Source organism: Sycon ciliatum, chromosome 8, assembly GCF_964019385.1.
Source record: "Sycon ciliatum chromosome 8, ocSycCili1.1, whole genome shotgun sequence".
In the NCBI taxonomy this organism is placed as follows: domain Eukaryota; kingdom Metazoa; phylum Porifera; class Calcarea; order Leucosolenida; family Sycettidae; genus Sycon; species Sycon ciliatum.
Window position 1 is genome coordinate 409,039 of NC_088650.1, and position 24,830 is coordinate 433,868.

At 46.5% G+C, this 24,830-nt stretch overlaps 1 protein-coding gene across 1 annotated transcript in view; it reads left to right on the forward strand.

The window, feature by feature from the left end:
• The window catches only part of LOC135822638 (sushi, von Willebrand factor type A, EGF and pentraxin domain-containing protein 1-like), a 36,697-nt gene extending 14,201 nt beyond the window's left edge, over positions 1-22,496 (forward strand). Inside the window, exons 4-6 of the mRNA XM_065335446.1 lie at positions 3,503-3,877; positions 8,112-8,492; positions 21,950-22,496. Coding sequence (XP_065191518.1) covers positions 3,503-3,877; positions 8,112-8,492; positions 21,950-22,266 — 1,073 coding nt within the window. The 3' untranslated portion in view covers positions 22,267-22,496. The remainder of the gene's footprint in view (positions 1-3,502; positions 3,878-8,111; positions 8,493-21,949) is intronic.
• The last annotated feature ends 2,334 nt before the right edge of the window (positions 22,497-24,830 follow it).

Sequence of the window (24,830 nt, forward strand, 5' to 3'; positions counted from 1 at the left end):
TGAGGGCAGATGTGCAAATCATCGAACTTAGACGGCGGTTTCTGTAGATGAGCTGGGAATTTATCTTGTGCTAACGGAGTAATTTATGAATTTTGTTGTGGATAAATTCTGTGTGAAACGGTAGGTTGAGAGTGACTCGGTATTCATTTACCACCTCGAGTGCAAATGTGATGATAGATATGTCGGGGAGACTTACCGCGGCCTCGCCACCAGAACAAAAGAACACAACGACGACTCACGCAACGCAGCGAGTGGTACCGCGCTGGGTGCCCATTTTGCAGCCAGACATTCATCAGAGACATTACCATTGGGAGCAACAGCCTTCTCCGGTATCCTGGTTCTTGGTTCTGCGCGTGACCGCCGCAGAAGGAGGATCCGAGAAGCCATCAACATAAGGGAACGATCCCCGGAGATCAACAGCAACAGGGGCTGGGACCTGCTATGACCCTACCTATGCGGCCATTTTATTAGCTTCTAGTATGCTTTCTGGGTGATACACTCGGCACATGTGTGTGGGCAATGCATGCCTTCACTTACATGGACCTAGGCTACCACTCTTATGGGGTATGCCCCACCACATAATACCATGGTCTACATGCGTAAATATTCTTTCTTACTCAGTTACCTACAGCATCATGCATGGGATGTTGTGGAACTAACCCGTGCGTTCTGCCCGCATCAATATCACTGTCATTATTTTACTGCGAGTGGCGCGGGGTTCTACACACCTCACTGGATGTGTCAGACTGGAGTTGTGCTTGTATCACTGCTGTAGTGCAATATCTACTTTCCTCGCTGTATGTGTCTGTGTTGTCATGTACATGTAGCAATGTACCCGCCATGATGTGCTTTGCACTTTTCTACGCACACTCTCTCTAGGTACCGTGCTTTGTTTCCTTGTTTTGTACTGCTGTTTTGTCTATGTTCACTTCATTCTTGATGATGGTCATGCAGATCGAAACGTTGAAACGATACCTCTAATGGATTTGTGTGAAATGCAGTGCTCTCTTGAGAGTAGGCAGGTTGCCTGCAAACTATTCAACACAATAATTATCTTCTCTAACAATTGGACCCCCGAATGTTGAGCTCCTAATATAAAAAAATTTGGGCTGAAACGATCATTCAACAACTCCTAACGATCAACCAATATCATTAACGATCGATATATTGGTTTTATCGATTCTTGTCGGCTCTACTCGTGTACCTCGCACACCAGTTTATGAAGAAATTCCATGATACCTTTGGTACATTAGAAATTTGTGGCACCGCACTGTTGACATCTGTGGACATCTGGCTGGTTTATCAACATGAACTAGAGAATTTCATGTTGTTTCTACAGCAAAGAATCTTGTCATCACCCTCTGGCAACTGCTCTTATCTCCAACCTCTCACACAAATGAAAGAAAAAGACAAAGTCTTCTCTCCCGATCTCTTTCAAAGCCACAAATAAATTTTACCGCGCTTGGAAGTACATGATTGTACTCGTATTCACTATTGGATGGAGTGCAGGGGCTAGAATACTGTCACTGATATGCATGCATAATAAATCGTTAGCACTCGTTTTAAACACTAACGATTATTGATTGCACTCTTAACGATCGATATGCGAGTTATCGGTATAATTGTTACAGCCCTAAAAAAATATGTAAAACAGAGAAGGAGTGGAACACATGCATGGACACGAGTTAAGAGTAACTGTCTAACACTGTAACGAGATACTAGTGTACAGGTAGGTAGTGCAACAACTACATTAATTTTGTAGGCACAAACCTGACAGAGTACTGAGACATCAAATAACCTGATACAGTACCTAGCTCTCTAACGCATTTCCAAATCGCTGTGAAACTACTTGTTATTGTAGTCAACTCGTCCATCATAGTGTCCTAGAAATGAAGTGTGACATTCCTCATAACTTGCATTCATGTTTCACTTCACATTTCTAAATTCTAATAACAATGATAAAAGTGAATCCGGTTTACATGTCACTCATGCAACAATTCATGGGCTTAACGCATCTGTCCATGAAATCAGCTCAGAAGACAGGGGCATAGAAGAGCTTTTAAAATTGGTGCAACACCGGCCAAATGTTACTATGAGAAAGGGCCAGGAGGGGGGGGGGGTAATTTGGAAATAAGGCGTAAATACAGCATTCTTAGGCTGCTCTAGCAGAGTTTCAAGGGGAACGAGAGAGCTTGGAAGCTCAGGGCCCTACGCTATGCTTTTAATGTAAAAAGGCCAGAAAATCCGATTATAAGGAGATAAAAAGGAAAAGAAGGAGCAAACCAAAAGTGGATGAAGTGAGAGAAAGATAACAATCCGCAAAAAATCTGCAAATACTTTTGCCTAACTCATATTCAAACTGATTGAAACGTTTTTGCAATACAATGATGTAGCCAATTAACGGAAAAAAACATTTCCATCAGTTCTATAGAGTAACATGTACGATGAGCTAGGCAAAAAATGTCCTGATGTCTGTCCTGACGTTTTCTGTGACCGGCGCTGACTCTGCCGATCACGGGCGTTCTGGCCTCGACGGGATCTCTCTTCTGACGTTTCCTGTGACCGGCGCTAAATCGCCCGTTCACGCTTATTTTGGAGTCGACGAGATGTCTGTCCTTACGTTTCCTGTGACCGGCGCTGACTTTGCCGATCACGGGCGTTCTGGACTCGACGGTATCTCTCTTCCGACGTTTCCTGTGACCGGTGGCGAATTGCCCGTTCACGCTTATTTCGGAGTCGATTCTGCGTCTGTCCTGACATTTCCTGGGACCGGCGCTGACTCTGCCGATCACGGGCGTTTTGGAGTCGACAGGATCTCTCTTCCGACGTTTCCTGTGACCGGCGCTGAATCGCCGGTTCACGCTTACTTTGGAGACGACGGGATCTCTCTTCCAAAGTATCTCTTCTAAAGTCTGTTTTTGCTGATTCATCCTATCACCTATTCCGCAACTAGCGTCCATTCTAATTTTATTTCCTCCTCGTCTCCCTATTAATTTTCTTTCCAAATCTCCCTCTATATCAGGGAGTCGTATACATAATACGACGAATATTGTGGCCAGCTGTTTGTGGCCAGCTGTTATGTACAATCCTGTAGAACCTTTGTAGTCACAGATACGGGACAGATACGGTAACTCCAGGCGTGACACAAGCACACAAACAAACAAACACCAAATCACAGATATTTTTTTATTGGACAGATACGGTAGCTCCAGGCGTGACACAAACACACACACAAAAAAAAAACACCAAATCACAGATACGGGACAGATACGGTAGCTCCAGGCGTGACACAAACACACAAACACACAAACACCAAATTAAAGCTGTGTGGACCCTGGCTAGCGCCAGACGTTACTGAAGTAACGTCTTCTGCATAGCTACGGGAATTAAAGTTTCTTTTGAGCTACATTCTATTCGAGCACATCCAGTTAGTGAGAACTCGAAACGTTTTGTCCTTCTTTTTATCCATTCCTGAACATCCATTCTTATTTTCTTGTTCCAGCTATTCCGTGCAATACATCCAGCTTTCCTACACCTGTTAATGGTCAAATTGTTAGGGGTCATCACACAGTCCAGGTAAACAAGTCTCTGCCCATCACCTGTCACTATGGTTACACACCAAGCACTACCAACGCATCAGTGCAATGTCTTCTTGGAGAGATTTGGCAGACCACTAATATAACATGTGAAATTATCTCATGTGGACAACCTTCAAACATCTCCAACGGTAGCTACAATGGAACGAATTTTACCTATAATTCCACCGTGACCTATTCCTGTGATGATGCGTACGAGATAGCAGGAGGTCAGACAACTAGGACATGTGGTGTGAATGGTGATGAGGGAAAATGGGACGGAGAGCTACTGATCTGTAAAGGTATGGGGACGGCACTGATTTTAACATTGCTTTTCTTTCTGCTGCTGCTGCTGCTGCTGCTGCTGCTGCTACTGCTGGTGGTAGTGCTCCCGCTGCTTCTGCTTATGCTGCTGTTGATGCTACTGTTACTAGTGATGATTTTTGTATTATTTTTATCCACTTGAGCGCGGGGCTGTTTGTCAGTGCACCACGTAAGAAAATGGTCATTTTTTGGAAAAGTTTCAAACCTTGGCCATTCCTGAACATGTCAAGTCGTGAAATCTTTGGGAGCTACAACCACAGTCAGTGGTAGGTCGTCAGGCGAAATAGCACGTCATAGTACATTTGAGATCAGCGGGAAGAAGATGACGACGTCCACTAATTTGGTATCTATGCACACGAATCTGCTGTGTGTGTGACTCTGTGTGTCAGCTATGATATCATCTTCTGTGGTTCCATGCCTAGCATGTACGGCTGAACCATCCTGCAGAGTTTGAATGACGTAGGTTGAGCGATCGGTCCGCGAAACATACTTTTTGAAATTCTCTTCATAGTAATTCAGATAGCACCACAAACAAAAATATGACTTTTTGTGATAAGGTCTGTTTTCTCATCTGACGGCTCGTATATATTCCGCCATTGAAATTTCGAATTTCTTCAAAAAAAGTGCTGAGAGGGGTGGCTTGCAACCTCGATATGGCTTGTTCCAAGCATGCTTTGGAGCCATCTTCTGTTGAAGTAGTGGCGGGGATCTGCCCTGCAACTGCTACAACAAAAAATGATTCGATCTGAGAAAGGGTGAGACCGCGAATCTCGGTTGAATATTGAGTATTTCAAGCCTTTTCACGACGAAGATGAAGTTCTTTTTGGAGATGGACGTCGCGGCAAAAGACATGGTGTCCGACTTCTGGCGTCTGGTGAAGCCAGGGATCATTTGTCCAGTCAGGTCGGCAGCCTAACCGTCGGTAAGCTTGTGTTTGGATCCCGTTCTGCTCGATGTGGTAGATCACAAACAATTTGATATCGCACAAATTGATCTCAGCATCGTGCGTACAGTATTTTATATTCAGAAAATCCCAAAGTGTCTCTGTGTGGCCGTCCTATGCCACGAGAAACTCCAATCAGGCTCCTATGTCCTCTGCCTTCATGATTGAATGTCCACTTCGTTTGAACAACGAACACAACAATCGAGGACAGCTTTGCAATGAAAAATACAGCTATACTGGAGCTGAAAAAAAGAAAAAACGTGCTCAGGATGAGACTCGAGTACACGCATACTCTCCCAGCAGGTGAAACGCAAATTTTTGTGAAAAATGTGTGTCGCCGACTGACCAGTAATTTCGCCTGACATATGACCCAGACCAGCCACTCGACAACAAGAACAAAAGTCAAAATCGGCCAAGGCACGCCAGGCCGAGCGGCATACTCAGGTCGATTTTTGAGAAATTGCTCCAATTGCGTGGTATGCGAGCGTAAAAAAGAGAAAAAAGAGGTGTACTGTTTGCTGAACATCGACAGCTGGGAACTGAACCCTAGACCTCTCGTACACTAGGCATAAACACTACCACTCGGTTAACAAGCCTGAAGACTCCACGGCTCCACGGCTTCTTGCTACGTGAAGCATGAGAAGGAGAAGAAGCGTCGCTATGAGCAGCGCATCCGCGATATTGAGCACTCGTCATTTGTTCCCGCCGTTTTCTCTACCACTTGTGGTTTGGGTAAACACGCTGATGCGCTCTACAAGCAGATTGAATCGCTCCAAGCGGTGAAGAGCGGGGAAGCGTACATCTCTGTTATGGCTTGCATCAGGTGCAAATTGAGTTTTGCCCTTCTGCGGTCAAGTGTTATGTGCTTGCGCGGATCTCGGAATCTGTGTCCGATGCAGTTGGACTCCAGCTCACCTCCTACCTTGGTGGTTGCTGTGATATTCAACAACAATGTTGCCCTTTGTACATGTATTATGTAGAATTACTCAAATCTGTGGACAGCAACTGTTTCGCTCTGTTAGAGCTCCTCAGCACAGCTCAGAGGACCGAAGCGCAGCTCTTCGCAATGAAATACGTTTCCATGTATAATTATGTACATGTACATCATTGTTGGAACTGTGCAGTTCCCTTATTAGAAAGTTATATGTATTCAAACTAGTGAAGATCATTATGTATTCATGTACCTATTGAAGTTTTTACCAGGCGTGGGCCATCCCCTGATTTCATAGGTGCCAAACATTTTTACGTTTTTTCAAAAAACAAGAGTTTTGAAACGAGAAAAAAAAGAAGACTGAAGCTAGCTATAGGCTATTAGTCTGCATAATTATAAGCTCATGACATACTAGCACGTCATCCGTGGGTCACTGTGTGGGTCTTATGACGTACTACTGTCGTGGACATGGAAATCCGGTCGCACGTCTAGCAGCCCCAGGTACATGTAGGTTTTCCACAAATCGGCCCGTTTTTTTCCCCTGTTCGGCTTTTTTTCGCTAAGGAGGGCCCAATTATGCTCAAAAATTTCGCATATTATACTTTTCGCATATTGGCCACTTGCTTCAAATATGCTTCGAAATCACACAAAAGCAGAAAAATATGCTCGAAATATGCGCGAAATATGCTCGAATTATGAACTGATATCAGTGATAATTATGCGAATTCTTTGCTCCTTGTGGCAAAATATGCTACATTTGGTACAATATGCTAGATTTTCTACTTTATGCGACCTTGAGTCGCGGACACTCTCTCCTCGGGTCAATTTTTCGCCCTGTGTTTGGATGAGCATTTTTCCTTCCGGGCTCGTTTTCGGCAAATTTTGTTTGGCCGGCCGATAGCCCTTTCCCACAGGTGCTCTTTTAATTCGCACTTAGTGCTTTTCGCGTCCCTCAAAATATGCTGAAAAGTGCTCGTTTTTCAGTGAAAATAGGCAAAAAGTGCTCTTTTTTCAATGAAGCATAGCCATGACACATGTTCAGATATGAACCCAAGCTGAGAAATGAATACCCACTCTTCCATTTATGGGTCCACGAAAGGCAAAACAGGAAGTAAAGTTCAAAAACCTCACTTTATACAGCATTGTGTACAAGCTTCACCAACTTGTTGCCCCCCCCCAAAAAGCGGCGTGCCAAGGTCCATCGAGCACTCGGAAACTGCCATCGCTTGCATGAGCAAACAGATTTTAGCACTTTTCAGCTCAAAAAGCTCAAAAAGGACGATATTCACCAAAAAACGCAATAAAGGGCGAAAGAAACTAGCTTTTCCAAAAAGGGCGAAAAAGAGGGCGAGCACCTTTTGGGAAAGGGCTACCGGCCGATTTGGGGAAAGCCTATCGATCGGTCATGCTTACATACAGCAACATCTTTCGTTCGTAAACGCACATTGCAACAAAATTTTGTTAGATTTTCGGCGATTCTCAAAGGAACCCTCCAAAATCGGCGAAAAGCTTAGCGATTTTCGATAAGTCTCATTTCGGCGAATTTTTCAGCCAGACGATTTGGGGAAAGCCTAGCACCAGGGCGCTGGCCATGCAGCCGTGGATAAGCAGTACACACATGCATTTATGCGCTGCAGCGCGCTGGTCGCATTGGATCAACATGTGCACTGGACGCAGCGTTCTGTACGCGCTGAGGGCGCTGGCCCCGGTCTATCGACTGGATTTCCATGTCCGCTATAGTAGCACATCATCCGCGCTCAAGGGGTTAAGATGTTGATGCTGGTGCTGTTTTAGCACTAACTCATATCCAAGGCAAAGAAACTCATTTACAAAGCGATGGTAGAGACTTGGAGGGATTTAAAACATTGATAGCCATTGTGTAATGTTAATTTTAATTTTGGTTTGAATCGCAGTGAAGAGGCGGTTTTGGAGTTGAGAAGTGAAGTTTAGAGATAGCCATTGTTGTACTTCAAAAGTAGGCAGTGTTTTCTCCGGAAATGCCATAGATTGGCATACTGCAACAGCTATACTAGGTAATGAACCACATCTTTGACAAGAGGTTCGGGGCCAAAGAGCATACCTTTGAAATTGCAAGTTCGATTGAGAGGCATCTGTGCATGCGCCTGGCTGTCCCTGAAGTGTTGAGTTGACTAAATCACGGCAAAGTAGGAGAAGTCGAATGAATGCTACAACCTTCTTCCTTTTCCTGTGAATTGAGCTTTTGTTCTAGTAAAAATAGAAATTTTCATCACATTAGCTGTTGTAAAAAGTTTAGAGTATATTTTGTGTCCTGTATTATTGTTGTATTATTTAAATATATTTTTGTATGTATATTCAGCGATTCCTTGCAAGTTGGACGAATTGAAGACAAAGATATCACCAGACAAATTTGAAATACAACAGCAGACAGACACAGTGGCTGTTGGTGACAACGTCCCCATATCTTGCCAACGTGGTTACAAGTTGTCATCCAGGACCAATGTTACGTGTGAAATCGGCTCTGTTTGGAAGAGTATCAGTGCCAGTTCAAGGTGTGACGCCATCACTTGCAACAGTGGCAAGATTGAGATTGAGAATGGCGAGGTTGGACTAGCGCACAACACATCAGTTGGATCAATACGTTCACTGACCTGTGATTCTGCATTTGAGAAATCACCCAGTGCTTACCAGATCATGTGTAATGAAACTGGCTATTGGTCTACAGTCGTGGAGTGCAGAGGTAGGTCCTGGTACTATGCTATTGTTTATCTCACAAACTGAACATAGGCATAGCTCTTGCCACATGAGTGTGCATGTACATGTGTGCTCTTATGTGTGTGTGTGTGTGTGTGTGTGTGTGTTTGTGTGTGTGTGTGTGTGTGTGTATGAGTGTTTGCACACTGTAAAGTTCCGTGTATACGCTCACTCGAAATAACGCCCATGCCCGAAAAACGCCCATCGAATCGACATCCACACTCAAAACTCGTGAGTTCGCCCATGCCCGAAAACCGCTCAGGATGATGCTGTACCTGTGTATGCGTATGTGTGCAAAATGTTATGCATGCTTATGAAAACGCAAGCGATGCAATATGCACCGTGCATAGGCCCGGTCCTGAAATAACGCCCATGCCCAAGTATACGCCCAGTTTTCAGACTCTTGTTCTGTTTATGCCCGGGGCTTATTTACGGAACTTTATGCGCGTAGGCTTTTGGCCCTGTATCTGTGTGTGTGTGTGTTTATACCGTGTGTGTTTATAAACGTGCCTACACATGACAGGTGGCGGAATTGCACTATAAAGTAACAATAGAGAGGTTCTGCATAACGCAAATTCGTACAAACTTTCGTGAACAGCGTGACGAAAATTTGTGCGAAATTTCGCACGAACTTTGTGTTCTGCACTTTTTCGCAGTACGCGATATTCGCACGTAGATCTACGCATATGCATACGCAATCTCATGCACGTTGTACAGCCGTGCCCGCCACGTGGCGACACCCACGTGGAACCAAACAGCGTATTTTGAAAAGTGTATACTACAATTGCAGTAACTATATTCATTGCAGCACCCGATAGACTCTATTCACTTCTACTTGCTTCATCAGTGCAGGACACGAGATTTGTTGTGAGCTTGGTTGTGTTAGAAGTTGGCTTGGTGAGAACGATGAACGTAGCGGAAATAAGTGGCGAAGAGAAAAGTGCAGTGCTCTGCTGCTTATTCCTGCTAGCTCATGACGAGGGGGACTTGGATGATGAGGAATTGCTGATGCTGATCGGCGGTGTGGAGCTGTGTGCTGCCCGTGGCCTCCTTGTAGGCCCCCAGGAAATTGGAATTCGGCTGGATTTCAACTTGCTGGATGATGATGTTTTGTCTTCGTCAGTTCAGATTTACGCATCGACAATTGGAAGAGCTTTTCATAGCGTTACAAGTTCCACATAGATTTCGAGCTCCATGCAGGACCACGTGGAACGGAATGGAGGGTCTGTAGCGTGGCCCAAGTGGTTGGGCACACAACAACCAACAAGTCTAACCAGAGCAAGGAGAAGTGGTTGAAGAAATGAAGGATGATCTTTCTTCAGAGACAGAGCTTTTTATATGTGCCAAGACTAAGAGAGTTCAGGTTTCACATAACAACGAGCAACGGTTTAGACCAATCAGGAGATAGAGAGATGGCACAGATTCGGCCAATCAGAAGACATGTATTGGAAGAAAGTAAAGAAAAAAGGAAAGCTTCTGAAAAAGGTAGGTTCGAACTTCATATGCAAAGGATACTAGTCTTATTACTGTACAGGTTTTAACACACCAAGCTACAGTGACACAGGCACTAGACTACAATGCAACAGGTACAAGGTTGAAGAATCTGCATGCTCTACATGGCCCCCTCCCAGATTGAATCACGTCCTCGTGATAAGGTGAATATTGTACAAATAAAAATAATGAAACGAAAGAACCCAAGGAAGAAGCTATATAAACTGTGTGTTAAATGCAACCCAACACTATATCTAAAAAACTCAAATCTCAATCTCTCAAATCTTCACAAGAAAATTGTACATATCAATTGTTCTTGGCTCTCATTGACGGTATCGCACCGGCCTCTGGAGATTTGCCCGATTGCGTAAGTTATACCCACCTGCCTGTGGCATGATCAGAACGGCCGGCACAACGGGAGCTGCCGGAACAGCCGGGACTGGAACAGCCGGAACTGGAACAGCTGGAACTGCCGGAACTGGAATAACCGGAACTGCCGGAACCGGAACAGCCGGAACTGCGTCTTGCACGTAATCAATTAGCGCCGGTTGAGGTAGGTGTGCTGGCACTGGAGCGTGCTGCTCCTCCGGTACTTGAGTTGTTGACTTGAGCCGGTTGATGTGTACCACCTGGAGTTTCCCTGTATCACAGTGCTCAATCCTGTACACCACGTCATTGATCACCTCGACAACTCTATACGGCCCGGTCCATGGCTTGAGGAACTTCTTTGTGTTGCCTGCTTTCACAGCTGGGTTGTGTAAGCGCACCTTGTCATTGATCGCAAACCGTGGCTTGGTCGTCTTTGCATCATAGTAGTCCTTCTGACGTTTCTGTGCTTTAGCGCCAGCTGATCGAGCGTGAGAAAATGCCTGCTCGATTTGTTCTGGGCAGTGGTCCCATGATGTCCATAGCGACACGTTGCAGTGGAAAGGATGGTTGGTCCACCTTCATCGGAGCGCGAGCGGTTGGTGCTGGGGTACGCCTAGCTGAACAAAGCGCACACGCCTTGCAATGCAGCTCAATGTCAGACGACATAAAAGGCCAATAGAATCTAGCTTTCACCTTCTCTAGAGTACATTCAGTAGCGAGGTGGCCACCACTACACTCATTGTGCATCCCGGTCATAATTCTCTGTCGCAAACTGACAGGTACAACAAGCTGCAGAAATGAGTTGCTACCATCTACTGAAGTGTACGTACGATACAATAAGCCATCTTGCAGAACCAGCCGTTTCCACTGACTCCACAGACGTATCAAGGTTAATGATGCTCCTTTCATAGCACTATCACTGCGTTTAGGCCTGTCTAACAATGCTTGTTGCCAACCAATCATGCAGTCAATGTCACTGTCTTCCGCTTGAGCTCTGCGAATATCTTCTGCACTAAAAAAATCTGCCCAATTGCTTCCAAGTAAATTGCTATCATCATTCGCATGTTCTGCAGGTTGTGATTCAACGTCAACATTACCCACGTATGCTTGATGTCCAGAATCCTGCGTCAATGCATCACCAGCTGCTGTATCCGGAGAGACTGATGGCACGGCTGTAGGGACAGGAATGGAAGACTGGGAAGGACAGACAACAGTAATATTTGGATCCATTACTGAAGGCTCGGCAGTGGCCGATGCAGGATGCTCCGAATTGTCCGCAGGTTGGCTATGGAACCGTGACAATGCATCTGCGTTGGCATGCTGAGTACCTCTACGGTGGACAGTTGTGAAATCGAACGCTTCTAGTTTCTCCAACCATCTCGCCAGGATACCTTCCGAATCCTTGAAAGACTTCAACCAGAGAAGGGCTTTGTGATCGGTTCGCAAGGTAAAGTTTGCACCCAGCAAATAATGTTTGAAGTATTGCACAAAGAAGACCACTGCATACATCTCACGCCGAGTTGTGCCGTAGCGACGTTGGCTCTTACTAAGTGAACTACTAGCATACGCAATTACCTGCTCTCTGCCCTGATCGTCAACCTGCGATAGAGTTGCACCAATACCAGTGTCAGAAGCATCCGTGTCCAGGATAAACTTGCGGGATGGATCCGGGTACGTCAGGACAGGGAATGACGTGAGCTTCTGCTTCAGGATATCGAACGCTTGCTGACACTCATCCGTCCACGAAAAGCTTGCCTGTTTCTGCATTAGCTTGTGTAGCGGTGCTGCAATTGTCGCGAAGTCCTTGATGAACCGCCTGTAGTAGGAAGCAAAACCTACAAATCGACGAACCTCGGTTGCAGAGCTAAGTGGTTTGAGACTGGTGACCGAACTGCAATTCTTGGGATCAGGGCTCACACCACCTCCCTTGAACACATGCCCAAGATACGTAACCGACTTGCTCAGAATCTGGCACTTACGAGGCTTGACCTTCAAACCTGCTGCCCGGAATTTTTCAAATACTAGGCGCAGTCTAACCAGATGTTCTTGAAATGTTTTCGAGAAAGTTATGGTGTCATCTATGTACGCTGAACATACGCTTGGCACAAGATCACCCAGAACCATGGTCATCAGGCGCTGGAAAGTTGCTGGGGCATTGCACAACCCAAATGGCATGACTTTCCATTCAAACAATCCAAATGGAGTGACAAATGCTGATTTCGCCCTTGCTGCATTAGTTAGCTCTACCTGCCAGTAACCGGATGCAAGATCTAGGGTTGTGAAATACTGTGCGTCACCCATGTTGTCTATCGCATCATCAATCCCCGGAATGGGGAATGCGTCTCTGACAGTTACAGCATTGAGTTTGCGATAATCGACACATAGTCTAATAGCTCCATCAGGCTTCCGAACAACAACAATATGGGCTGCCCAAGGACTGTTGGAAGGATCGACTAAACCCTCAGCTAAAAGCTGCTCAACATGTTCACGAACCTCATTTGCATGGTGAAGCGGCAATCGTCTTGGGGCTTGGCGAATAGGCTGGCTGCTAGTGGTCTCGATGTCGTGTTTGGCAACACCGGTAGAGCCAAGATCCATTGCTCCCGTTGAAATTATGTCGCTGAACTCCGAGAGAAGAGACCTGACGGCTGCTGCCTCTTCTGTATCGAGATGACTAAGGTCAAACAACTCAACAGGGTCAGAACACATCTCAGCAGCATTACAGCTTTCAGCAGTACAATCACGCTCATCCGCGGCTTCTGCGGCTTTCTCAACAAAGCAAGATTCGAACATGCCAACAACTGTACCCTTGTTTATAGTGACAGGCCGTGGTAGCAGGTTCTGCAACCTGACAGGAACAGTACTGTTCTCACTCACGGTCGTGACCACTCTAGCTGCACTGACACAAAATTTATCTACGAACGACTCTGTTGGCTCTACCATTCCGCACGATGGAGACATAAACTCAGTGTCACGTAATCTACCTTGCGTTATCAACTGAGAATAGCCCTGTAGAACAACAGATTCAGCCAATTGCACTGGAATGGGGTCTGTTTCCACTCTCTGACATGAAAGGTGCTTGGGCCCAACTCCCTGTGTTAATGGAAGGGTCTGATTGCTCAAGCGCAGACAGCCTTGTCCCAGATCCATAATACAACCGTGCCTACGGAGGAAGTCTATGCCTAATAGTACGTCAGGCTCAATGTTTGCAACTACCATAGTGTGCTGAAGTTGGAGGCTGCCAAACTCTAGCTGCACATCCACCGCTCCTTCCACAGTCACGCCACTGCCATCAACACTTCGGACTGATGTAGAAATTTTGTTTAATTTCATATGCTTATGTTGTTGATAGAATGCTGAGCTTGCTGAGCTGACAAACGAAATCGAACTTCCAGAATCAACTAACATGTGGACATCAGTTATGCATATTGAACTTACTTTGCCGATAACATACTGGCAACTGTCAACAGCAACGGAATGGCATACTACATCGGAAGGCGCGGCGGGCAGCACTTCCGGGCCATGGTGGTTTGGAGCTGACTCTGGACCCTCTATGCCAACTCCCGGCCGTTTCCCGAAGGGCGCTGACGTTGTCCCCGGGGTGGAGGTGCAGTCGGGCAGTACGCAATCAGATGTTCGGCACTCCCACAATGGTAACAGCGGCGCTGTTGTTGGGGTTGCTGCTGGGGTTGCTGCAAAGATGACAGATCGGTTTCCAATCGTTCCATCCTTACTAATAAGGCATCCAAACGATCTTCCCTGGCAGCACAGACAGCCGCGGCCACTGGCTGAGACGCACTAGTAGTAGCGTCCGCTTGGAGTATGGCAAGTGCTTGAAGTCTTTGCTGCAGTGCCTGGTCAAGAGTTCGGGGGTCTTGGCGACGTACCTCCATGCGCAACTCTCTGCTGTCCAGACCTTCAATGAATTGGTCACATGCCAGCTGGTCCTGCACGAGGTTTGGCAAGGTAGACAATCGGCGAATCACCTCGCAGTAATCAGACAACGCCTCCTCACCTCGCTGTCGTCTGGCCTTCAATTCCGCTCTGTGGAGGTCGGTCCTGACGGGTGGAGCAAACCGACCCTCCGGAGCTACCAGTAATTGCTGAACATCCTGGCGTGTAGCGACAGGAAGCGACTGGTAGTAGCACTGCGCATTCTCTATCAAGTACAACGGGATGTACTGTGCCTGGTCCTGCGGCGTCCACTGATTAACCAGGCAAACTTGAGTGAAGTGGTTACGCCAAGTAGTCCAGTCCGAGGCTGCTCCACCATCAAAACGTTCCGGAGTTGCCCATGGCCGGATGGGTCGAACGGGAGCTGGCTGGGCGGGCTGAACTGGCTGGGCGGGCTGGGCGGGCTGAACTGGCTGGGCTGGCTGCACTGGCTGGGCGGGCTGAACTGGCTGGGCGGGCTGAACTGGCTGTGCTGGCTGGGCTGGCTGAACTGGCTGGGCTGGCTGGGCTGGCTGAGCAGGCTGGGCAGGACGGGGCGGCTGGGCCGGCGGTACTTGCTGGTTAGGCTGTGCTTGGGCCATTCCGAACCAGGAATCACTTCACATTGTCACAACAACAAAAACATAGCATGAAAAAAACCCGAAACATCCACTGCTGGCACCAGTTGTAGCGTGGCCCAAGTGGTTGGGCACACAACAACCGACAAGTCTCACCAGAGCAAGGAGAAGTGGTTGAAGAAATGAAGGATGATCTTTCTTCAGAGACAGAGCTTTTTATATGTGCCAAGACTAAGAGAGTTCAGGTTTCACATAACAACGAGCAACGGTTTAGACCAATCAGGAGATAGAGAGATGGCACAGATTCGGCCAATCAGAAGACATGTATTGGAAGAAAGTAAAGAAAAAAAGGAAAGCTTCTGAAAAAGGTAGGTTCGAACTTCATATGCAAAGGATACTAGTCTTATTACTGTACAGGTTTTAACACACCAAGCTACAGTGACACAGGCACTAGACTACAATGCAACAGGTACAAGGTTGAAGAATCTGCATGCTCTACAGGTCTGCTGATTTTGCTGCGTCGGCTTGCCTACCCAGATCGTCTAGGTATGCTGTGTGAGGAGTTCGGTAGAAGCAAACCCGTTCTATTGCTTATCATCAACAGCATGCTGATGTGGATATGGAGAGGTGGGGAGGCTTGCTGGAGAACCCATTTGTGCAGCCGTTTTTCACGCCAGAGCGCATTAAAGCCTATGCGCAGGCGATTTCTGCCAAGGTTGGTGTGAACCTGAACGTATGGGGTTACATAGATGGCACAGTCAGGCCAATATGTCGCCCAGGTATGCATCAGCGATTGATGTACAACGGCCACAAGCGCGTGCATGCCGTAAAGTATCAGGCTGTTGCAACACCTGACGGCCTGATCACCCATCTGTATGGGCCCATTGAAGGGCGGCGACATGACTCTGGTATCCTCCGTGAGAGTCAACTGCTGGATGCCATGGCCCAAGACATCAATCACCCGCAGAATGAGCCCCCGTTTGCAATTTACGGAGATCCTGCGTACCCGCTAAGCCCCTACCTCCAGAAGGCATACCGCGGCGCAAATCTCCCTCATGACCAGCACCAATTCAACATGCACATGAATGCAGGCCGCATTGCTGTTGAGTGCCGGGGCCTTCGGTGAAGTCTGCACGCTATGGCCATATGTAGACATGAGGAAACAGCAAAAGCTACTGTTGCAGCCAGTGGGCTTGTATTACAAAGTGGCTGCTCTCCTCACCAATCTCCGCACCATCATGCGCTTTGGCAACAAGACCAGCAGCTATTTCAGCATTTCACCGCCATTGATCCAGGAGTACTTGCAACCATAAGCACTTCCTGAGCTCCATAGTGGATATGTTAGTGGAATTTATCTCCACGACATACCACTGTAAAAGCAATCGGAATTTTTCAATGGACAACAGCTTCTCTTCACCAGGTCTACAAAGATTTATTTGTGATCACAGCACTCAACATTAAATAGATATGTTAGACGTGATGTGCAGATAGATAAAGATAAAGCCAACAAACCAACTCATTTGAATTTGTGACAGTCCCACATCATATAAAATATATGCGTATCATTTCATTTTGTCCATCATCATCTTCATCATGGACATCATGGCTGCATCTTTGCGCTGGTCTGCAGCATTTTTTTCTCATTTGCTTCGGCCTTTGCTGCGAGCTCTAGCTTTTGCATTTCCTGCTTTGCCCTCAACTCCTTACGCTTGAAGTCAAGCTCGTCCTTCTTCAAATCCAAGTTCTTGCCCTGGATATCACGGTCACGGTCGTTTTTTTCCTTGAGGTAGCCGACGACTGGAGCCATGATGGCACTTGCTCCAGTCGGCCGACGCTGGGCTGCAGGCTCGTCTGCTGCTGCACTCTTTGTTGGTGCTGCTACTGTTGCTGCAGCTGCTGCTGCTGCGGTGGTTGTTTCTGTGCTGGTGGTGGTTGTTGCTGCTGTGTGGCCAGTGCAGGCTGCAGCAGTATCACTGCTACTGGTTGATGTGGAAGCCGACGTTCCCTTGCCGCCCAAAGTGCGGCAGGCGCTGTCGCGAAGTTGGAGGGCTACGGCTCTTGACGTTACGGCAGCAGCGGCTTCACGATCCTGAGGCATACTGCGCTCAGCATAGACCTGACTCAGCTCCGTCAACAGTTGGGTTTTTCCATGTAATCTTCGGCGGAACCAGATCTGAAATGCGAAAGAAGATGGATAAAATAGAACGAATCAAAAGTAATGGTTGCGTCACAGAATAATACAATTGGACATCACGGATAGAAGATGCCTGCGCATTCTGCTTATCTTCATCACCAAGTACTGGGTAAAGATGAACACAATTCCATATGATGATGATTAAAAATATTACAGTAAACGACATGCTCATCATGGTTGACCCTTGGAAAAAATTAATATATAACGTGTTCTACTTATCATTGCGGTACTTACTGTCGTCTACGCCAGGCATCGCCTTTGGCATGGTGTTCTAGCATTTTCATCAGCCTCATCTCGAACGCTCTTTTTCGTTAGCGACCCGAAGCGTGCAGCATCCTGTTTGGCTAGCTCATCCGCTACGTTATCCATAGCTGGAGAACCACGGACGAATGGATTGGGGTGTGCCATTACCTGGCGGAGCAAAATTAAATCCATTGTTAGGTCGAATACAATTCGACATGGCGAATCTGGAAGCGAGGATTGAACAGTGGAGCTGGCAGAGGACTCCATGTTTGAGAGAGAAAAGAGAAAGCGTTGTAAGGACCAAGAAGCGAAAACACAAGCTGAACGAAGCTGACCACTTCCAATCAGGGAGTCGGTAAATAAAGGATGATCCACCTGATATGGGAGCTAACTGAGTGGGTAATTGCGTACAGAAACCCCATCATAGAAGAACCAAATAAAGGACGTCAAATCCGCCTGATAAGTGATATGGCAGCTAAGTGAGTGGCAAAATGCCCATTTCTGGGTAATTGTGTACGGAAACCCCTGTATACATGGTATAGAAGAACCAAAAAAAGGACGTCAAATCTGCCTGACATCGAAGCTACATGTACATGTACGAGTTGTTGAGGGGCAAAATGCCCAAAAAAACCATATATAGAAGAACCTTTCGCGTCATGCGGTACTATATGACATGTGTTGCGTATACTCATACCGTACTTGACGGCTCCCAGCTTCCAATCTCACGAAACTTCTCGCGAAAGTTCATTTCGCGTGCCAGGCAACTTTCGCGTCCAAAGTTGCGAAAGTTCGTGCGAAGTTTCGTAGTTCATGACGTATAACGAAAGTTCGTACGAATTTTCGTTGTGCAGAACCTCTCTAATGCTGCCAAACTTCCGTATTTTTCCATAGTTGTGCCGAAAATCACTCCTTCGTCCGCTGTACGGAATTTTAGCAAAATGTTGCAGAAAATTGAAGGGTACTTATCAGCTACTGTAAAGTCTGAAATTTTCGCGGCGTTCTGGTTGTTGGTTGTGTTTATTTGAATTCGCAAGCCGAACGGACTGAACATGTCCAATGACAAGGAAGCGAAGTCCAAGTAACCCAGGAATGGGGACACAGATGAAAAGAAAATATGGGAACAGAAGGCTCTCAGCAAAGGAAGAAGAGAAAGGAAGTTTTTAGTTCGCGTTTTCAGAATCCGGACAGGTTTGCGAGGTTTTAATTTTGCGATTTCAGATTGCGCTACTGTGGCATTCATGCTAAACCTTCCATGGATCTCCTTTTCGCGCTGTCTAAATTTCGCCATTTCCACGCGGTCGCGAATATCGCAGAAATTAAGACCATCGCAATAATTTTATGGTTAACATAACAGATATGTACATGTATATAGAAGCATGGCAAGCGCAAGTTGAGCGATGTATACCCCTATGCCAAAGCAAGTGCATGCCATGCTTCGACTACATGATTATACGTGGAACAAAATATCATGTTGCGATACGAGTCCCACATGTTTTCCACTACCTAATCCAGCCACCGACAAGCATGTGAGTGTCAAAAAAGCAATGCACTTGGCAGTACATTGGCAGTACATTGGCAGTACATTGGCAGTACATTGGCAGTACATTGGCAGTACATTGGCAGTACATTGGCAGTACATTGGCAATACATTGGCAGTACATTGGCAGTACATTGGCAGTACATTGGCAGTACATTGGCAGTACATTGGCAGTACATTGGCAGTACATTGGCAGTACACTGGCAGTACATTGGCAGTACACTGGCAGTACATTGGCAGTACACTGGCAGTACATTGGCAGTACACTGGCAGTACATTGGCAGTACATTGGCAGTACATTGGCAGTACATTGGCAGTACATTGGCAGTACATTGGCAGTACATTGGCAGTACATTGGCAGTACACTGGCAGTACATTGGCAGTACATTGGCAGTACACTGGCAGTACACTGGCAGTACATTGGCAGTACATTGGCAGTACATTGGCAGTACATTGGCAGTACACTGGCAGTACATTGGCAGTACACTGGCAGTACATTGGCAGTACATTGGCAGTACATTGGCAGTACATTGGCAGTACATTGGCAGTACATTGGCAGTACACTGGCAGTACATTGGCAGTACACTGGCAGTACATTGGCAGTACACTGGCAGTACATTGGCAGTACACTGGCAGTACATTGGCAGTACACTGGCAGTACATTGGCAGTACACTGGCAGTACACTGGCAGTACATTGGCAGTACATTGGCAGTACATTGGCAGTACATTGGCAGTACATTGGCAGTACACTGGCAGTACATTGGCAGTACACTGGCAGTACATTGGCAGTACATTGGCAGTACATTGGCAGTACATTGGCAGTACATTGGCAGTACACTGGCAGTACACTGGCAGTACATTGGCAGTACATTGGCAGTACATTGGCAGTACATTGGCAGTACATTGGCAGTACATTGGCAGTACATTGGCAGTACATTGGCAGTACATTGGCAGTACATTGGCAGTACATTGGCAGTACATTGGCAGTACATTGGCAGTACATTGGCAGTACATTGGCAGTACATTGGCAGTACATTGGCAGTACACTGGCAGTACATTGGCAGTACATTGGCAGTACACTGGCAGTACATTGGCAGTACATTGGCAGTACATTGGCAGTACATTGGCAGTACATTGGCAGTACATTGGCAGTACATTGGCAGTACATTGGCAGTACATTGGCAGTACATTGGCAGTACATTGGCAGTACATTGGCAGTACATTGGCAGTACATTGGCAGTACATTGGCAGTACATTGGCAGTACATTGGCAGTACATTGGCAGTACATTGGCAGTACATTGGCAGTACATTGGCAGCACACAAAACACTGTAAATTACTTGTACAGAAAATCAGAAATTGCAGCATGCAAAACAAACCCAGTTGGTTGGCAGCACTGCATTACCAAATTAATTTATCATTAGTGTAGGATCGGCTATCTGTCTGTGTTGCTACTCACTGTGAACTGTGAACTCGTGGCCAGGGTGAAGGGGTATGAATACATGGACTATGGACTACATATGGTTGCTATGGACTGTCCAGGGTTGCTATGGACTGTCCAGGGTTGCTATGGACTGTCCAGGGTTTCTATGGACTGTCCAGAGTTTCTATGGACTGTCCAGGGTTGCTATGAACTGTCCAGGGTTGCTATGGACTGTAGAGTGTTGCTAACAACAGTACATGGATAAAGAGATCCGCTTGAATCCTGCTTGTCCGCACTACTTCGCTAAAATGATGTAATCGCGGAATTTGCCGTGACATCAACCCATCATAACTGTACACACACTTAGCTTTTTGTACAAGTACTCTTAGTGCAGGTTAGATGCAATTCAAGCCATAGAGTAGGTCAGGCATTATCATTGTCAGTTCAAGCCATAGAGTAGGTCAGGCATTATCATTGTCAGTTCAAGCCATAGAGTAGGGTAGGGATTATCATTGTCAGTTCAAGCCATAGAGTAGGGCAGGCATTATCATTGCCAGTTCAAGCCATAGAGTAGGGTAGGCATTATCATTGCCAGTTCAAGCCATAGAGTAGGGCAGGCATTATCATTGCCAGTTCAAGCCATAGAGTAGGGCAGGCATTATCATTGCCAGCTCAAGCCATAGAGTAGGGTAGGGATTATCATTGTCAGTTCAAGCCATAGAGTAGGGCAGGCATTATCATTGCCAGTTCAAGCCATAGAGTAGGGTAGGCATTATCATTGCCAGTTCAAGCCATAGAGTAGGGTAGGCATTATCATTGTCAGTTCAAGCCATAGAGTAGGGTAGGCATTATCATTGCCAGTTCAAGCCATAGAGTAGGGCAGGCATTATCATTGCCAGTTCAAGCCATAGAGTAGGGTAAGCATTATCATTGCCAGTTCAAGCCATAGAGTAGGGTAGGCATTATCATTGCCAGTTCAAGCCATAGAGTAGGGCAGGCATTATCATTGCCAGTTCAAGCCATAGAGTAGGGCAGGCATTATCATTGCCAGTTCAAGCCATAGAGTAGGGCAGGCATTATCATTGCCAGCTCAAGCCATAGAGTAGGGTAGGGATTATCATTGTCAGTTCAAGCCATAGAGTAGGGTAGGCATTATCATTGCCAGTTCAAGCCATAGAGTAGGGCAGGCATTATCATTGTCAGTTCAAGCCATAGAGTAGGGCAGGCATTATCATTGCCAGTATGAGGGCCATTCAGACAGTGAGAGCCAGACACGGGTCAGGCTAGTCAAAGAGCACCACTAACCATCCGGGAGACCTTTTGGGACAATGGCTGTAACATGTTCAGCAATAGTGACAGCGACGCACTGTGCTCACAGCTGCCAACTCTTTCTTCTAACTGTATATTATACATGTATAATATACATGTATAACATACATTTTCATTTTGCGGAGTAGTTAGTTTACTACTTGTATGAGGTCATGTGTGTACATGACCGTATGTGATGATTGTTGTTGCGCATTGGTGTGTTTGTGTGTGTGTGCGTGTGTGCCTGTGTGCGTGTGTGTGTGTGTGTGTGTGTGTATGTGTGCATGTATATGTGTGTGTGTCTGTGTGTGTGTGTGTGTTTGTGTGTGTGTGTGTGTGTGTGTGTGTGTGTGTGTGTGCGTTGCAGCCAAGGGAGCACTGTCCAATCCAATCAATATCGCTCTGCTCGTCATCTTCTTGATCGTTGCACTTTTTGCCGGCGTGCTTGCTTCGATTCTCACTCACCGATCTGTCATAAAGCGTAATAGTCGCCAATCACACCTTGTCTCTTACAAGAGCATGCCGCAACTCAACGTAGTGCAACAGGGGTGCACCGAGACCAGCATTGACAATAACACATCAGACGGTGGTAGAGACGATGGTCGGCATAACACTACCATCACTGGCAAACTGTCATCTGCTGGAGAGGATGTAGTTCAAATGAATCCCTCTGCCGATGGGTGACCTGGCGAAGATTGCCGCTTACTTCATACCTCAGACCTAGGGGTGGTTATCTCCTAACCTTGTTAGCATTTGTTGTTTTGTTTTTGTTTCAGATTTACAGCCTCTCATACACATGTCGTACCCATGCTATTGACACGTTGCCTTTTTGGCCTCTACGTGACAAGTCTGCCCTATTTAGATGTCTAATTATTAATCTATCTCCTGTAAACGGTTCATAATCATCTTTATTCCCGTAGCTATGCAGAAGACGTTACTTCAGTAACGTCTGGCGCTAGCCAGGGTCCACACAGCTTTAATGTGGTATTTGTTTGTTTGTGTGTTTGTTTGTGTCACGCCTGGCGCTATCCGTATCTGACGGCAAAAAAGCATAGGATGTTATAAATTTTTCAATTCTCCTATTTTTTCAGGCATATCCTGGGATTCGAACCCGCACTATCGCTCTAAGGGCCTGGTCAGACTGCGGCAAAATCGAAATAATCCTAGGATTATAATCCGAATCTCCATAGTAACTTGCCGCCAGAGCGGCAAAACCGAGAGTTGACGCTCCAAAAAAAAAGCAAGAACGGACCACGCTTTTCCGCTCCAAACAGGATTTGACGCTGATACGCCATTGACGCTGATAATCACTGATTTTTTCATCTCGATATCGAGGAGCTTATTGGCCACGGACAACAACAAAACTCATGAGGATGGTTGCAAGGATTGCACTGAAGGTGTTGGCGATCCCCAAGGTGAAGGAATTTGACGTCGTTCGTGGAGATTACCACTTGACGCTCGAAATGAAGTTTGAATTTTCACTCTCCCCACATGTGTAGTGTGATCGCGATTCAAATTCTGGACGCTGTTCTTTTTTCGTCAGGCAACCAAAATTTGCCGCAGTCTGACCAGGCCCTAAAGGCCGATTCACAATACAACTTTCTGCGACGCGACACGCGATTTGCGACAGTTGCGACAAGAAATTGCCTGTCGCGAGCTGTCGCAAGCTGTCGCAAGCTGTCGCAATGCACCTGTCGCAGAAGTTGAAGAAAGTTCAACTTTTGCGACATGCGACACGCGACATACACAAATGGAGTACAGTTTCGACCCTGGGTGCACGTGCAGTGTACGTGCAGTGCACGTGCATAGTACTTCTTGTGCATGAGGATGTCGCAAACATGAAGAATATTGTGAACCGTGTGTCGCTGTCGCAGCTCGTCGCATGTGTCGCAAGTCGCATGTCGCGTCGCAGAAAGTTGTATTGTGAATCGGCCTTAAGCCTAGTTCACATTCGACGCAACGCCGACGGTACGGGACGTAAGGGCTTGTCGGGAGGGCTGGGGTGAGCTGTAAAATCCTGTACGATTCGTACGACACGACATGCAGCAGTCGTTGCGACGTTCAACGTCGAACGGCGCGAGTCATAAGGCACGGTCCGTGACGGGGTGACTTTTGGACCAAATTTCTTGTTTTTCGGGACTTCTTTTCAATTATTTCTCCTTGAAAGAAGCGGAATCAAGTTCACAATATATACCAGTTTTTTCATGAAGACAAAAAATATGCTCTGAAAGTTGTGGCATTCAAATAATAGCCCCAGGAAATGATAGAATAGTTCGTATGTCACGCTTCTGAACTATCCCTAAATACAATAAGTGACATGAGATCTTATGTTGCAAAAATTCAACTCAAGTCGTGCTAGCCATTCTGTGAGTGATCATGGGAAGCGCAGTGTTCGAAATGCTAAAAATTTCCAAGTACGAATCGGGAGCAGTCGGCGCACGACGCCGTCTCCTGTTCACACTCGAATTGCAGCCGTTTTGTACGCTTGCGCCCCCGTCTACGCCCGTCTACGGTATGAAAAGTTCGATCGATCCAACTCTTCCCGTCGCTTCCCGATCTGTACGGTAGTACGGTTGCGTTCCCTTTCCTGGTGTTCACATTGGACGCCGTCAGACTATCCCGTCGCTTCCCGTCGATCCTTACGTCGCGTCCCGTCGCGCCCCGTCAAATGTGAACTAGGCTCTACATGCATTCCCCCATACACTTCGCATTCATACCCATTCTTCCAAGTTGCTTCACGTTATTATCTTGCGTTTGAAAGCCCTATTCGAATATTGCGGGCAGCTGTATGTGGCCAGCTGTGTTTGATGGTACGGTACGGTACGGGAGACGGTGTAGTATTACCCTCGATCGTACCTGTCCCGTACCTATCCCCATATCGTACCGTGCCATCAAAGACGGTTGGCCACAATGCATATTCAAATAGGGCTTTCAAATGCAAGATCACAATGTGAAACAACTTGGAAGAATTAGTATGTATGCGAAGTGTATCGGGGGATGCATGCAGGGCGCGCGATAGCGCGGGTTCGAATCCCAGGTTATGTCTTTAAAAAAAGGATTTTTTTAAAGAATTTATAACATCCCTATGCTTTTTTTATCTAGGTCATCAAGGCAAAAAAGCATAGCGTAGGGCCCTGAGCTTCCAAGCTCTCTCGTTTGTCCTATCTCTTAATTTGCTGAATCCTATATTATTGGATTTTGGTCATATTTTTCAACTCAAAATGGGTGTGGCATGAGAGTAGCAAAAA